The sequence below is a fragment of the Thalassophryne amazonica genome, chromosome 3 (genome assembly GCF_902500255.1).
Source record: "Thalassophryne amazonica chromosome 3, fThaAma1.1, whole genome shotgun sequence".
Taxonomy (NCBI): domain Eukaryota; kingdom Metazoa; phylum Chordata; class Actinopteri; order Batrachoidiformes; family Batrachoididae; genus Thalassophryne; species Thalassophryne amazonica.
The window spans coordinates 97,912,159-97,925,471 of NC_047105.1; the positions used below are offsets into that span (position 1 = coordinate 97,912,159).

At 39.9% G+C, this 13,313-nt stretch overlaps 1 protein-coding gene across 1 annotated transcript in view; it reads right to left on the minus strand.

The window, feature by feature from the left end:
* Window positions 1-13,313, minus strand: part of LOC117507318 (A disintegrin and metalloproteinase with thrombospondin motifs 9-like) — a 201,385-nt gene that overhangs the window by 66,405 nt on the left and 121,667 nt on the right. Inside the window, exon 29 of the mRNA XM_034167162.1 lies at window positions 3,690-3,860. Within this exon, the coding sequence (XP_034023053.1) occupies window positions 3,690-3,860 (171 nt within the window). The remainder of the gene's footprint in view (window positions 1-3,689; window positions 3,861-13,313) is intronic.

Consider the following 13,313-nt stretch of genomic DNA (forward strand, 5'->3'; position numbering starts at 1 on the left):
ATCTTAGAAACATGGTGTCTAACCAGATCCTTACTCTGGATGGCATTACCCTGACCTCTAGTAATACTGTGAGAAATCTTGGAGTCATTTTTGATCAGGATATGTCCTTCAATGCGCATATTAAGCAAATATGTAGGACTGCTTTTTTACATTTGCGCAATATCTCTAAAATTAGAAAGGTCTTGTCTCAGAGTGATGCTGAAAAACTAATTCATGCATTTATTTCCTCTAGGCTGGACTATTGTAATTCATTATTATCAGGTTGTCCTAAAAGTTCCCTGAAAAGCCTTCAGTTAATTCAAAATGCTGCAGCTAGAGTACTGACAGGGACTAGAAGGAGAGAGCATATCTCACCCATATTGACCTCTCTTCATTGGCTTCCTGTTAATTCTAGAATAGAATTTAAAATTCTTCTTCTTACTTATAAGGTTTTGAATAATCAGGTCCCATCTTATCTTAGGGACCTCATAGTACCATATCACCCCAATAGAGCGCTTCACTCTCAGACTCCAGGCTTACTTGTAGTTCCTAGGGTTTTTAAGAGTAGAATGGGAGGCAGAGCCTTCAGCTTTCAGGCTCCTCTCCTGTGGAACCAGCTCCCAATTCGGATCAGGGAGACAGACACCCTCTCTACTTTTAAGATTAGGCTTAAAACTTTCCTTTTTGCTAAAGCTTATAGTTAGGGATGGATCAGGTGACCCTGAACCATCCCTTAGTTATGCTGCTATAGACTTAGACTGCTGGGGGGTTTCCCATGATGCACTGAGTGTTTCTTTCTCTTTTTGCTCTGTATGCACCACTCTGCATTTAATCATTAGTGATTGATCTCTGCTCTCTTCCACAGCAAGTCTTTTTCCTGATTCTCTCTCCTCAGCCCCAACCAGTCCCAGCAGAAGACTGCCCCTCCCTGAGCCTGGTTCTGCTGGAGGTCTCTTCATGTTAAAAGGGAGTTTTTCCTTCCCACTGTCGCCAAGTGCTTGCTCATAGGGGGTCGTTTTGACCGTTGGGGCTTTTCTGTAATTACTGTATGGCTTTTGCCTTACAATATAAAGCGCCTTGGGGCAACTGTTTGTTGTGATTTGGTGCTATATAAATAAAATTGATTTGATTTGATATATATATATATATATATATATATATATATATATATATATATATATATATATATATATATATATATATATATATATATATATATATATATAGAGAGTGCATTTATTGATGATGTAATGACAGCCATCTCCCCAGTGCCTTTACCTGACATGCAGCCCCATATCATCAATGACTGTGGAAATTTACATGTTCTCTTCAGACAGTCATCTTTATAAATCTCATTGGAACGGCACCAAACAAAAGTTCCAGCATCATCACCTTGCCCAATGCAGATTCGAGATGCATCACTGAATATGACTTTCATCCAGTCATCCACAGTCCACGATTGCTTTTCCTTAGCCCATTGTAACCTTGTTTTTTTCTGTTTAGGTGTTAATGATGGCTTTCGTTTAGCTTTTCTGTATGTAAATCCCATTTCCTTTAGGCAGTTTCTTACAGTTCGGTCACAGACGTTGACTCCAGTTTCCTCCCATTCGTTCCTCATTTGTTTTGTTGTGCATTTTCGATTTTTGAGACATATTGCTTTAAGTTTTCTGTCTTGACTCTTTGATGTCTTCCTTGGTCTACCAGTATGTTTGCCTTTAACAACCTTCCCATGTTGTTTGTATTTGGTCCAGAGTTTAGACACAGCTGACTGTGAACAACCAACATCTTTTGCAACATTGCGTGATGATTTACCCTCTTTTAAGAGTTTGATAATCCTCTCCTTTGTTTCAATTGACATCTCTCGTGTTGGAGCCATGATTTATGTCAGTCCACTTGGTGCAACAGCTCTCCAAGGTGTGATCACTCCTTTTTAGATGCAGACTAACGAGCAGATCTGATTTGATGCAGGTGTTAGTTTTGGGGATGAAAATTTACAGGGTGATTCCATAATTTTTTCCTCAGAATTGAGTGATTCCATATTTTTTTCCCTCTGCTTGGTCTAAAAAAGTAACCGTTACTGACTGCCACAATTTTTTTTCTTGATTTCTTATAGTGTTTCTTAAAGCCAGAAAGTTGCCATTTGAAATGACTTTAGTTTTGTGTCATGTCTGTGATCTGCTTTTTTTCTACAAAATTAAACAACTGAATGAACATCCTCTGAGGCCGGTGATTCCATAATTTTTGCCAGGGGTTGTATATATATATATATATATATATATATATATATATATATATATATATATATATATATATATATATATATATATATATATATATAATGAATTGTAATGAATGGAACTGCTAGGTTGCCCTGTTGCACTCTGGGTAACAGGGGTGCACTTGACTTCAGCTGCTGATGTGGAGTATGAATTTCTCCTGGCTCACGTCCTGCTTCGCAGCTGTTTAGAACACACACACATCCTTACTGACGTATGAATCACAGATGTGGATTTCTGCGTGGACTTTCAGTCAGTGGGGTGAATATAGATGAAGAGGACAAAAGAGAAGGCCATGGACTGATATAAAATAAAAAGAGCATGAAAGAGTGAGCGGGCGCCAGGCTCTCTGGCGGCCCAGGTGCATTCTGCGTTTGGTGAGATGAGGTGGGTTGATTGCTTCCAAGGAAAAGAGAAAATCTAAAGAAAATAAAATACCAACACATGGTTCTCATTGGGAGGAGGAAAAAACCTGAAGGAAGGAAGGAAGGAAGGGAGCAAAAAAAAAAAAAAAAAAAACCTGACAGAAAGAGAGCTCAGACTTTAAAGGAAAAGTTGGGGGTGGGTTGGGGAAGACGAACAGTGAGAGGGAGGATAAAATAGAGCAAACGATGGGCCAGAAGTGGAGGAAAATGTAGAAAGGAGAGGGGTGCTTTATATTGGATAAACCCAAGTCCAGTAAAGTTTAGATCAAAGACATGGCTGGACAGCCGTCCCTCTGTCCTACTGTCCCCAGCTATTGAAAATCTCCTGTATGTACAGTGCATCTGGAAAGTCACAGCACTTCACTTTTTTCACATTTTGTTACATTACAATCTTGTTCCAAAATGGATGCCATTCACTTTTTTCCCTCAAAATTCTACACACATTACCCCATAATGACAATGTGAAAAGTGTTTTTGACATTTTTGCATCAGGGAAAGTGAATCTAACAGACCTCACTGCAACCTCTGGAGCTCTGGTAACCAGTCAAACGAGGAAGTAGTTCAATTGTGGAAACACATAATCTGGCCCAGAGACATTACTGATTCCAAAAGTGGCTTAAATTCAGCAAATATAATAACTGCAGTATTGTATCAGTGCAAGAGCTTAAAATGTACCTGTTTGATGTTCTTCTGTAATTCTCTCATTGACTTTGCATTATAATGACAATGATAGGTTGTGAGCTGAAACACAGTCTTCCTGACACATGGATGGGGTTCATCACAACCAAATCCACATCCGTGTGAAATAAAAACCAAGTCTAAAGCACCCGACCTGACTTAGGGGCCTGGTGTGGTGAATAAATACAGTCATGTTGTGCTCCAGATGTTTTCACACATTGCCAGCAAGCTGGCAAGCATTAACAAGTAAAAAAAAACAATTCTGCTCCATAAGGTCTGGTAGTGTGAGAACACTAGCAGAGTGTTTTATAGTGGGATCACCGAGTCCTACCTCTCCCCAGCTGCCAGTTTTCCACTTGTGACATCTTCCACCTCGGCACCGCCTCTGTTTGCTGGGCCTGGGGGTCAGATGGTGGCAGTTCTCTTCTGGGATGGGGCGGCCTGAGCGGGTCACACAGCTCACTTTACGGTGCTTGAAGCCTCTGCCACAGTCGGCTGAGCACTGTAAGGTGTTGAAAGGTAAGAAATGGTTATGGTCAAAAAGTCATTGCAAACCAGTAAAATTCAAACTTTATGTCAAACCCCTTGATTGGGATTCAAACTACAAATACAATTGAATTGTAACCGTATACATTAAAGATTGGTGCAATTAAAATCTAAGTATTAATTATACAGGCGTCTCATTTTGTGGATCTCTACAGTCCAGGATTAGCAGACATACGAGGGCTGTCAATAAAGTAACGGTCCTTTTTATTTTTTTCAAAAACTATATGGATTTCATTCATATGTTTTTACGTCAGACATGCTTGAACCCTCATGCGCATGCGTGAGTTTTTCCACGCCTGTCGGTGACGTCATTCGCCTGTGAGCACTCCTTGTGGAAGGAGTCGTTCAGCCCCTCGTCGGAATTCCTTTGTCTGAGAAGTTGCTGAGAGACTGGCGCTTTGTTTGATCAAAATTTTTTCTAAACCTGTGAGACACATCGAAGTGGACACGGTTCGAAAAATTAAGATGGTTTTCAGTGAAAATTTTAACGGCTGATGAGAGATTTTGAGGTGATTCTGTCGCTTTAAGGACTTTTCACGGTGCGAGACGTCGCGCAGCGCTCCCAGGCGGCGTCATCAGCCTGTTCAAGCTGAAAACCTCCACATTTCAGGCTCTATTGATCCAGGACGTCGTGAGAGAACAGAGAAGTTTCAGAAGAAGTTGGTTTCAGCATTTTATCCGGATATTCCACTGTTAAAGGAGATTTTTTTAATGAAAGACGTGCGGACGGGTCCGCGCGTCGGGATGCAGCCGCCGCGACGCTCCGCCACAGGAAAAACACCTCTGTTGAAAGCCTTAAGGACAAGTTGGAACATGTCCTGCCTGTTAAACAATTTCTCATATACTCACTCCACTGAAAGCCATCAAAAGCCGCCTGGATTTTACAAATGGTTATCAACACGGAGGTGTTTTTCCTGTGCCGCCGCACCGCGTCGGCTGCGTCCCGACGCGCGGATCCGTCCGCACGTCTTTCATTAAAAAAATCTCCTTTAACAGTGGAATATCCGGATAAAATGCTGAAACCGACTTCTTCTGAAACTTCTCTGTTCTCTCACGACGTCCTGGATCAATAGAGCCTGAAATGTGGAGGTTTTCAGCTTGAACAGGCTGATGACGCCGCCTGAGAGCGCTGCGCGACGTCTCGCACCGTGAAAAGTCCTTAAAGTGACAGAATCACCTCAAAATCTCTCATCAGCCGTTAAAATTTTCACTGAAAACCAGCTTAATTTTTCGAACCGTGTCCACTTCGATGTGTCTCACAGGTTTAGAAAAACGTTTGATCAAACAACGCGCCAGTCTCTCAGCAACTTCTCAGACAAAGGAATTCCGACGAGGGGCTGGATGACTCCTCCCACAAGGAGTGCTCACAGGCGAATGACGTCACCGACAGGCGTGGAAAAACTCACGCATGCGCACGAGGGTTCAAGCATGTCTGACGTAAAAACATATGAATGAAATCCATATAGTTTTTGAAAAAAATAAAAAGGACCGTTACTTTATTGACAGCCCTCGTACAGTTCCATGTGACTGTCTGGTCCAATGGCTCAATGCGCTGCACCGCCCCGGCAGCAGTTTGTTTCACATCCGGGTTCACTGAGCTCCTCAAAGCCTAACTGGCTTTGACAGACACACACACACACGCCAGTGTGGGTGTGGACAAAAGATTGTGCTCGGATAATCAAAGGGGGCGTTACGTGTGGGGATGGATGGGAAGCGACAGGCTCGGAGTTGAATGAGGACATGGCCGAGCCTGTGGGCTGTCCTGATCACCCAGGAACAGCACCGTTCATTTGGACAAGAGAAAAGGAGCTTTTAACATTTAACGTGTCTAATGTGCTTGTCACAGTGGAATTGTTTAACAGGATTAACCAAATCTTCAGAAAAACGGTTCATTAATATTTTGCACTGAGAAATAAAATGTCTTATCAACATTTTGTGATTTATTTCTGGGGATTGATGTGTTTAAATTGTAATACAAATGGGATTATTGACTTGCTTATGTGATTTAGGTTGATTTTGATGTGATGACCCAGAAAGGTACTCTTGAGATGATTGTGAAACTTCACAAAGTTCATCTTTTAAACTCATGGACCAGTGAGCAGATTAAAGCATTAGATTTTGAAATATGGTCAAAAGTGGTTGAAACATGTTCAACTAATGTGAGACATTTTAGGAGAAATTGGCCTTTCCAGTAAAGCCCCATTTGTCCTAAAGGCCTGAATGTTCAAATAATTAAAATCAGGCATGTACTTTCCCAGACAGACTTTTAGTCTGTGCAAAAATCAGGATATTCCTTCAAGGTTTTATATTTTACAAGGGTGTTCCCACTGTTGTACTCTGCAATAACCTCCCAGTACCTCTGGAATTGGCACAACTGGATCAACTTAAATTGTGTGTTTTATCAGAAGGTAAAATTCCATGTAAAGTTCTATTAAGTGTGCCCACAAGTTCACTGTGGTTCTCTTAATTATTGGGACCAATTCACCAATGGTAATATCACAGTTCATACACACTTCACCTCAACATGTCCCACTGACATAAATGCAAAACATCATTGGTGGTACGGCATTGTGGTATTTATGACTGACAATCACCAGTTTGTTTGGCATGAAGCTAAATACATAATTTATTACTCTTCATTTAAAAAACAAGCAGTAGTGGCCTTGGTGGCTACCAGACCTAATCTTTGAAAGTGTAAGAACCTAACAAGTTAATTTCAGTCAGCATTAACTTCAAACTCACATATGTTGAGCGAGAGAATGAAGAAGTGCCTTCCTTTGGCTACATTTATCCAAAAATGCTTTCTGTAGGGTTGTATTAGGGGAGGTGATGGTCAACCTGGTCTCACAGCAAGTCGTGATTCAGCAGCACAAAATATACATTAATCTATTGGTTTGTGATATTGTGACGAAAAGCGCCTCATTTTCATCACAGCAGCACAAATTCATTCTAATTCATTCCGTGATGGCTGCATGAAATGCAAAAGTGAAGCAGGGGGTCCGGGTGGTTATGCTTAGGGTGGGGGGTGGGGGGGTAGGATTAGGTTATGGTTAAGGTTAGGGTTGGGGGTCGGAGTAGGGTTAGTAATAGTGAGTTACAAAAAAAAAAAACATCACAAAAATTTGACTCATTTCATGGTGGGAGGACGAAAAAACCCACAAAAACGTGAGACTGGGCTGTGATGGTCTAGTGTTTATACGTTGGGCTTGAGACCAGAGGATCCTCGGTTCAAATCACAGCCTGACGGGAAAATCACTAAGGGCCCTTGGGCAAGGTCCTTAATCTTCTAGTTGTTCCCGGTGTGTAGTGGGCGCCTTGAATGGCAGCAGCCTGACATCAGGGTGAATGTGAAGCATTGTAAAGTGCTTTGACCGTCTGATGCAGATAGAAAAGCGTTATATAAATGCAGTCAATTTACCATTTGTGAGGACTTATGTCTGTATTACTTTAATTTTAGAAGATTACTGCTGTTAAACTGTCAGAAATCAGGTTTTTTTCCCCCTTTCTTGTGTGGTAACTTTCAGTGTAGAAGGGCTTTCTCTCAAGGACCCTATTCACTGCGTCCTGAGCTTGACCATCTCCCTCACTATTTTGTTACAAAATGAATACAAAATCCCACTCCCCTGTGTTGTGGAGTGACACAGGGTTCTATTCTTGGACCTATTCTATTTTCTTTGTACATTTTGCCATTGGGGTCAGTTACAGCCCAGCACAACCTGTCCTTTTTTTGCTATGCAGATGATCTGCAAATCTATCTGCCTGTGAGGACCAGTGGGAGCGATGCTTTGTCATCATTATTTAATTGTATTAGTGATGTAAAGAAGTGGCTGTCCCAATCCTTCCTTTACCTGAATGAGGGTAAAACAGAGACCATTGTGTTTGGACATTCTGTCATGCTGAATGCAGTACCATCAAACTTTGGTGCTCTGGCTAATTATGTAAAACCAACTGTCAGGAATTTGAAAGTGATATTTGACAGCTATTTGAGGTTCAATCAACAGATGATCTCTGCGTTCTTTCTAGCTTCATGTTCTGGCTAAAGTAATTAGCCAGAAATAAGCGATTTCTCAGTAGATGTGATCTTCAGATGGTCTTTCATGCTTTCATACTTGATTATTGTAATGCACTTTATACTGGCATTAATCAGTTGCCCCTTGCACGCCTCCAACTGGTGCAGAATGCTGCTGTTCTTCTTTTAATGAACATTTCTAGACGTGAGCATATTATGCCTGTATTATACTCACTCCACTGGCTTCCAGTTTATTTTAGAATTGACTTTAAGATTTTAACATTTGTTTTTAAGGCTATTAATGGCCTTGCACCCTCTTACCTGTCTGAAATTTTAACTCTCCTCACTTACAGTAGGACATTACGGGCATCTGGTCAGCTTTACTTAGATGTCTCGGAGGTCAAAATACAAACTCTGGGGTGATCGTGTTTTTGCGGGAGCTGGCTCCAGGCTGTGGAACAAGCTACTTTCTGATTTACGCACTATTCCTGACCAAGCACTTCTTAAATCACAGTTATATATTTAAACTGGCTTTTAATACCTACTGGTGCTGTGACATGTTTTTGTCTGCCGTTTTAACTTTATTGTATGTGTGTTTTATTTGTGAATCTTTGATTTTACTGTAAAGCGCTTTGGATAACGTCTGGCTGCTGTAAAGCTCTTAATAAATAAATATTGATTGATTGACAAAATTCAAACAAAATCCTTTCCATAAGGTTGTGCGGAGGTGTGACTGTTATTTGAGCTTTAGAATGTAACCACTGTGAATTAATAAGAAAATAATGATTTACCTCTCGTAATAAGTACATTTCTGTCTCTTTCACTGCGAAGCATTAATCAGTTACCAAACCACTGTCCATGTACCATTCTGCAGGAGACAGGCACATAGGCAAAATAAAGTTGGTCTTATGGCTGATAGTTTGTCCTCATATGGCCTTCTAATCTGGTGAGTTAGAAGATGATATCATGTATTGTTTTTGAGTTACTATGTTAACAATCTGGAATTGATGGGCTCATTTATGTGTCTGTTGTCATTGCATTTTAGAGGGTACATGCCTATTACAAAACAGGAAAAGCCAAAGAGGAAAAGCTATGAGAAATGAAAAACCCATAAATATACTACAATAATACTATACTACAATAATGATAAAAAGTATACAATTTTTATGGGATTACAGAAGTTTTTATAGAATCTGAAACTTCAATGAGGAGATGAACCTCCTAAGATCTATACACCACTACATTGTCTTGCACTTGCTATCACTGGCCTACACATGATACTACGTTTAGCAGAACAGGGCGAATCGATTTTTCGAAATGCTGCCAAATCTGGGAGCATGTGCTGGTAGCGCACATCACAACACCGCTGAACCGCCTTTGGTCCTGGGTTACCTGGATGGCAACCATCAAGACAGACAACTGGTCCATCCCCACATCCCCAAAATAACCATCTATCTGCTGCACCCAGGTGATGCAGAGGTGATCCTTTGGTGCTCTCCAGCCACTAGGATCCTCAGCCCTCAAAAAGTTCAAAGGCTGTGTTGGGCATTCAATATGAACAAACAGAAAATAACTGGCTACACACCGAAGCATTGCTCAGGTCAGGTCCTGGAGCATGCGTGAGTGCACCACTTTTTTACATCAGCCATAATATGGAACCACCTTGAGTCCTGGATGGCAGCCACCCAGGCAGGCAACTGGTTATCCCAACCTCCCAAAAGTAACCATCTGTCTCCACTAGGTGAAACAAGGGCTTCCCAGTGGTCTTCTCTAGCAACAGTTGGCATCAAAGGAATGCCAACTGTGCAGCCATTTGTTTGATACAAAGTAATTCCAGTGGTACTCAAGGACCCTTTGAAGAGACCTATGACCAAAGATATCTTGTTATTGCCTTTGGTCACTGGTTAGCATCCACGTTTCACAACCATACAGTAACACAGAAAGCACCAGGACCCTAAAGACTTTGACCTTCGTTCTCCTGCAAACACTGACATCAGGAAACATCTATGCCCAGTTACCTCATGAGTTCATAAGGTCTTCTGAGGCAGTTTGTGATCTAAAAGGCTGAGGACCCAGACACAGAAATGCCATTGCTGTCATAAGTGAAAGCCTCCAATTTCAACACTTTTAACATATAGTTACACCTGATGGCAGAGTACAGAAAGTCCCTGAAAACATGATCTTTATTCAGGACAATGGCAAACCCAGTCACTTCCATTCCTCACACAGCTTCTCAAGTTCTGCAACCACAAATGACTGATCCTTTGATTCACATTTGTAAATGAAGTCAAGATCCGTAAAGCTTTACTTGCCAACAGAGGCACCTAAGCCACTGGTTTCTAAAAATCTACCCAAACCCTAGTCCATGTAAGCACTGCTACACATGGTTAATAATGGAATCATGATGAACTCTAACAAAATAAAGTTACAAATGCTCAAGGTTTTCCAGAGACTGACTACATCATTACTGTGTTGCTTTGTGATTTCAACATTTTAATTAAGGAGGAAAAACTAACTAAAATTTCTTTGAAAACACTTGTGGGCAGTATTTTTTCATAAGCTGTTTGTCAGACCTTTAAAAAAAAACAACAAACATATATGTATATTTGACCAAAGCCACAAGTAATGCACTGAAAACAGAACAATACAAACTAATAATTTTGAGTTCCGCATGCCATCGTAAGGGTTTCTATAATTGCACTGTAGTCCTATAAAGCCAAGCAACATAGCTAATACAGTCTTGCTCAGTCTCTAAAATGTTTGTTATGAATTTCAAAAAGGGTTAGTATAGTTATTTCTTTTAGGGTGAATTGAGGTTGGTGTACACTGCATGTGACAGATTCTGTTTAAATAATGAAAAAGCCTTTAATAGTACCGCAACATCACTTTAATTGTAACCTTTTTAAAATAAACAAAAATTCAACAAATCCATAAAAATTAAATACTGACATAACATAATGAAGTAACAATAAATACAAGTAATTACATAAATATACAGAAATATTCTTGAAACACAGACTATTACTGCCATTCTTGAATAAGTGACTGTTAGATGTTAGCTGTACTGCTGTTAGCACCCACAAGCTGACCACAAAGAGCAAAACTGTTAAAACTCAACATGGAAACATCAAACTATGTAGGAATACTATTGCAAAGTGTATAAATATTGTGTTCTACTTACAGTCAATCCATTTAGATTTTACGCTGTCATACTATCACATGTGGGAATCATTACAAGTGGAAGCTCTCATTAGTACTTGATGCGTGGTTAAGAAAAAAAAAGAAAGTATTCACTGGTGTATTAAAAAGCCCTTAAAAGAAGGTCAGTATCACCAGGAGGAGTGAACTGGGTGGGCTGCAAAAGTTGGACTTAACCGCAAATCCTGGATCTGTTTTCACTATCCGCAAAAGAATGGTAAGCATTTCAAAGTAGAACATGATGACAAACACCCTGGGATCTGTTAGCCGAAATCCTCCATGATGCAAGAGGGGCAAACATACAACAGGGATGCAATCATACAACAGACTGAGGTAGACACATTAGACTGGCTCAGAGTAACAACTCTGGATACAAAACTATTCATTTACCCTGTGCTATTTAGCTGATTAATATACATTTCAATATGCCAAACCTTTGGAAGCAGGGGTCTCAAACTGGTGGCCCAGAGGCCCACAAGCCAGTAACTTGGCCTTTAACATTACTTATTGTGTACTGTTAAATAAGGCCCAAAAGAGAATTTGCCGACGTCACAAACAGTTTACATTGAAGAGGATGAGCGCAAGTGGATGTAACAGATTGAAAGCTTGATTTTATTTATTTACTTTGCCTCCAATCTGAATATCACCCAATCCTGAGTATGACTTGATGTGTATTTTTTTATTACATTTAGCTTTTGTTTTTTATAAAATACATATATATAATAAAATAACAATATATGCATACAATCCATTAACTAGGACTAGGAGTTTAACAATTCACCCGTATGAACCAGAAATCAGTTTTAAAGTCAAAGATATGACTACACTGATACCCCTGGATCAATCTAAATGTGCTATGAACTGGATGTTGGCCCGATTTTAACATTATGAATGCTACTTTCACGTCTTCAGACTCATAAACATTCAAAGCTCAGCATGAGACTTTCGCTGGATCAGAATGGGAATGTGCCATTAAAGGTATAAAGCCACTGGGTTTTTAAAGATTTAAGGCACCACTATAATTTTATTCCTTAGCATTTAGATCAGGGATTCATAATATGTTCTTGCAAATACACAGTAAAATCACCGAGTGGGACCATATGTTCACTGTCAGTGTTAATTTAACACAGTGATTTTACTGTGTATGACCAAAATTCATGCTATCTGGAAACAATTTAGAATTTCAGTCCCTGACGGAGAAAAATTCAATGGATCAGATACTATGACCAGCATTTGGTAGGTTTGGAAGTGATTTACAAGAAATCTTATGGATGTTAACATAAGATGGGTCACAGGTAATTTCAAAACCTCACATCTGCACATGTGCTTCCCCCTTAGTTAGTCTGCATAATGGTGATGAAGGACAAGACAATATTCACTGTGGTATTTCCCCCCAGATAAATATGTCCTCTTCATTAAAATGAGCTGTAATTTTGCAACATGCTACAAAAATAACCCAACATTATTATGCTTGGATTTGGGTAGAAACTACATTTTCTCTTTTTTTGTGAAATTTGAAAGGCAATACAGCTTTAAGCACTTGTTTAAAAAAAAAAAAGGTAATTTTTACTCCTGTGATGCTGTGCGCCTTCTGGCTGATGCACCACTGCCTGATAATTGTTGTCATCTCTGCTACACAATGGGACTGAATCGTTATAATGATGAAAACTGAAAAGTTCACAAATCATGATAATTTACTGTATTCTAACAGGCTAAAAACAGCTGGCTTCCGCGCTGCTGTGCTTTCTGCTATTGCATGCGGTGCTGCCCCCAGTGGTGAACAAAAACGTGAGCAGATGCAGTCACAAAAGCCTGTAGGTGTCTAATCTTTTATGAAATATGAATTTGAAGGTAAGCCATGCAGCGTTTGGCTTATTCTAATTTATTATGAAAAATGAAAGTCTACATTAAACACAAAATTGGACTGAAATGAATCATATCAAATCAAACTTCCTGGGAAAAAGTATCGTCCCTGAATTATATTATAGCCCATGTATCGAGATACGTATCAGATCCTCTTATAAGGGAGAGATCCACTCACCTAGCCGCCATTTAAATATGTTTAACAGTGGCATAATTACAATAAGAAAAGGAAATTTTTATTACGGCTTCCCAACTTCATTGCAAGTTCATGTTTCATATTTCAATTTCGGAAAGGTATAAGACTTTGCAAAGCCAATACGATCCATTGTAATATGGCCA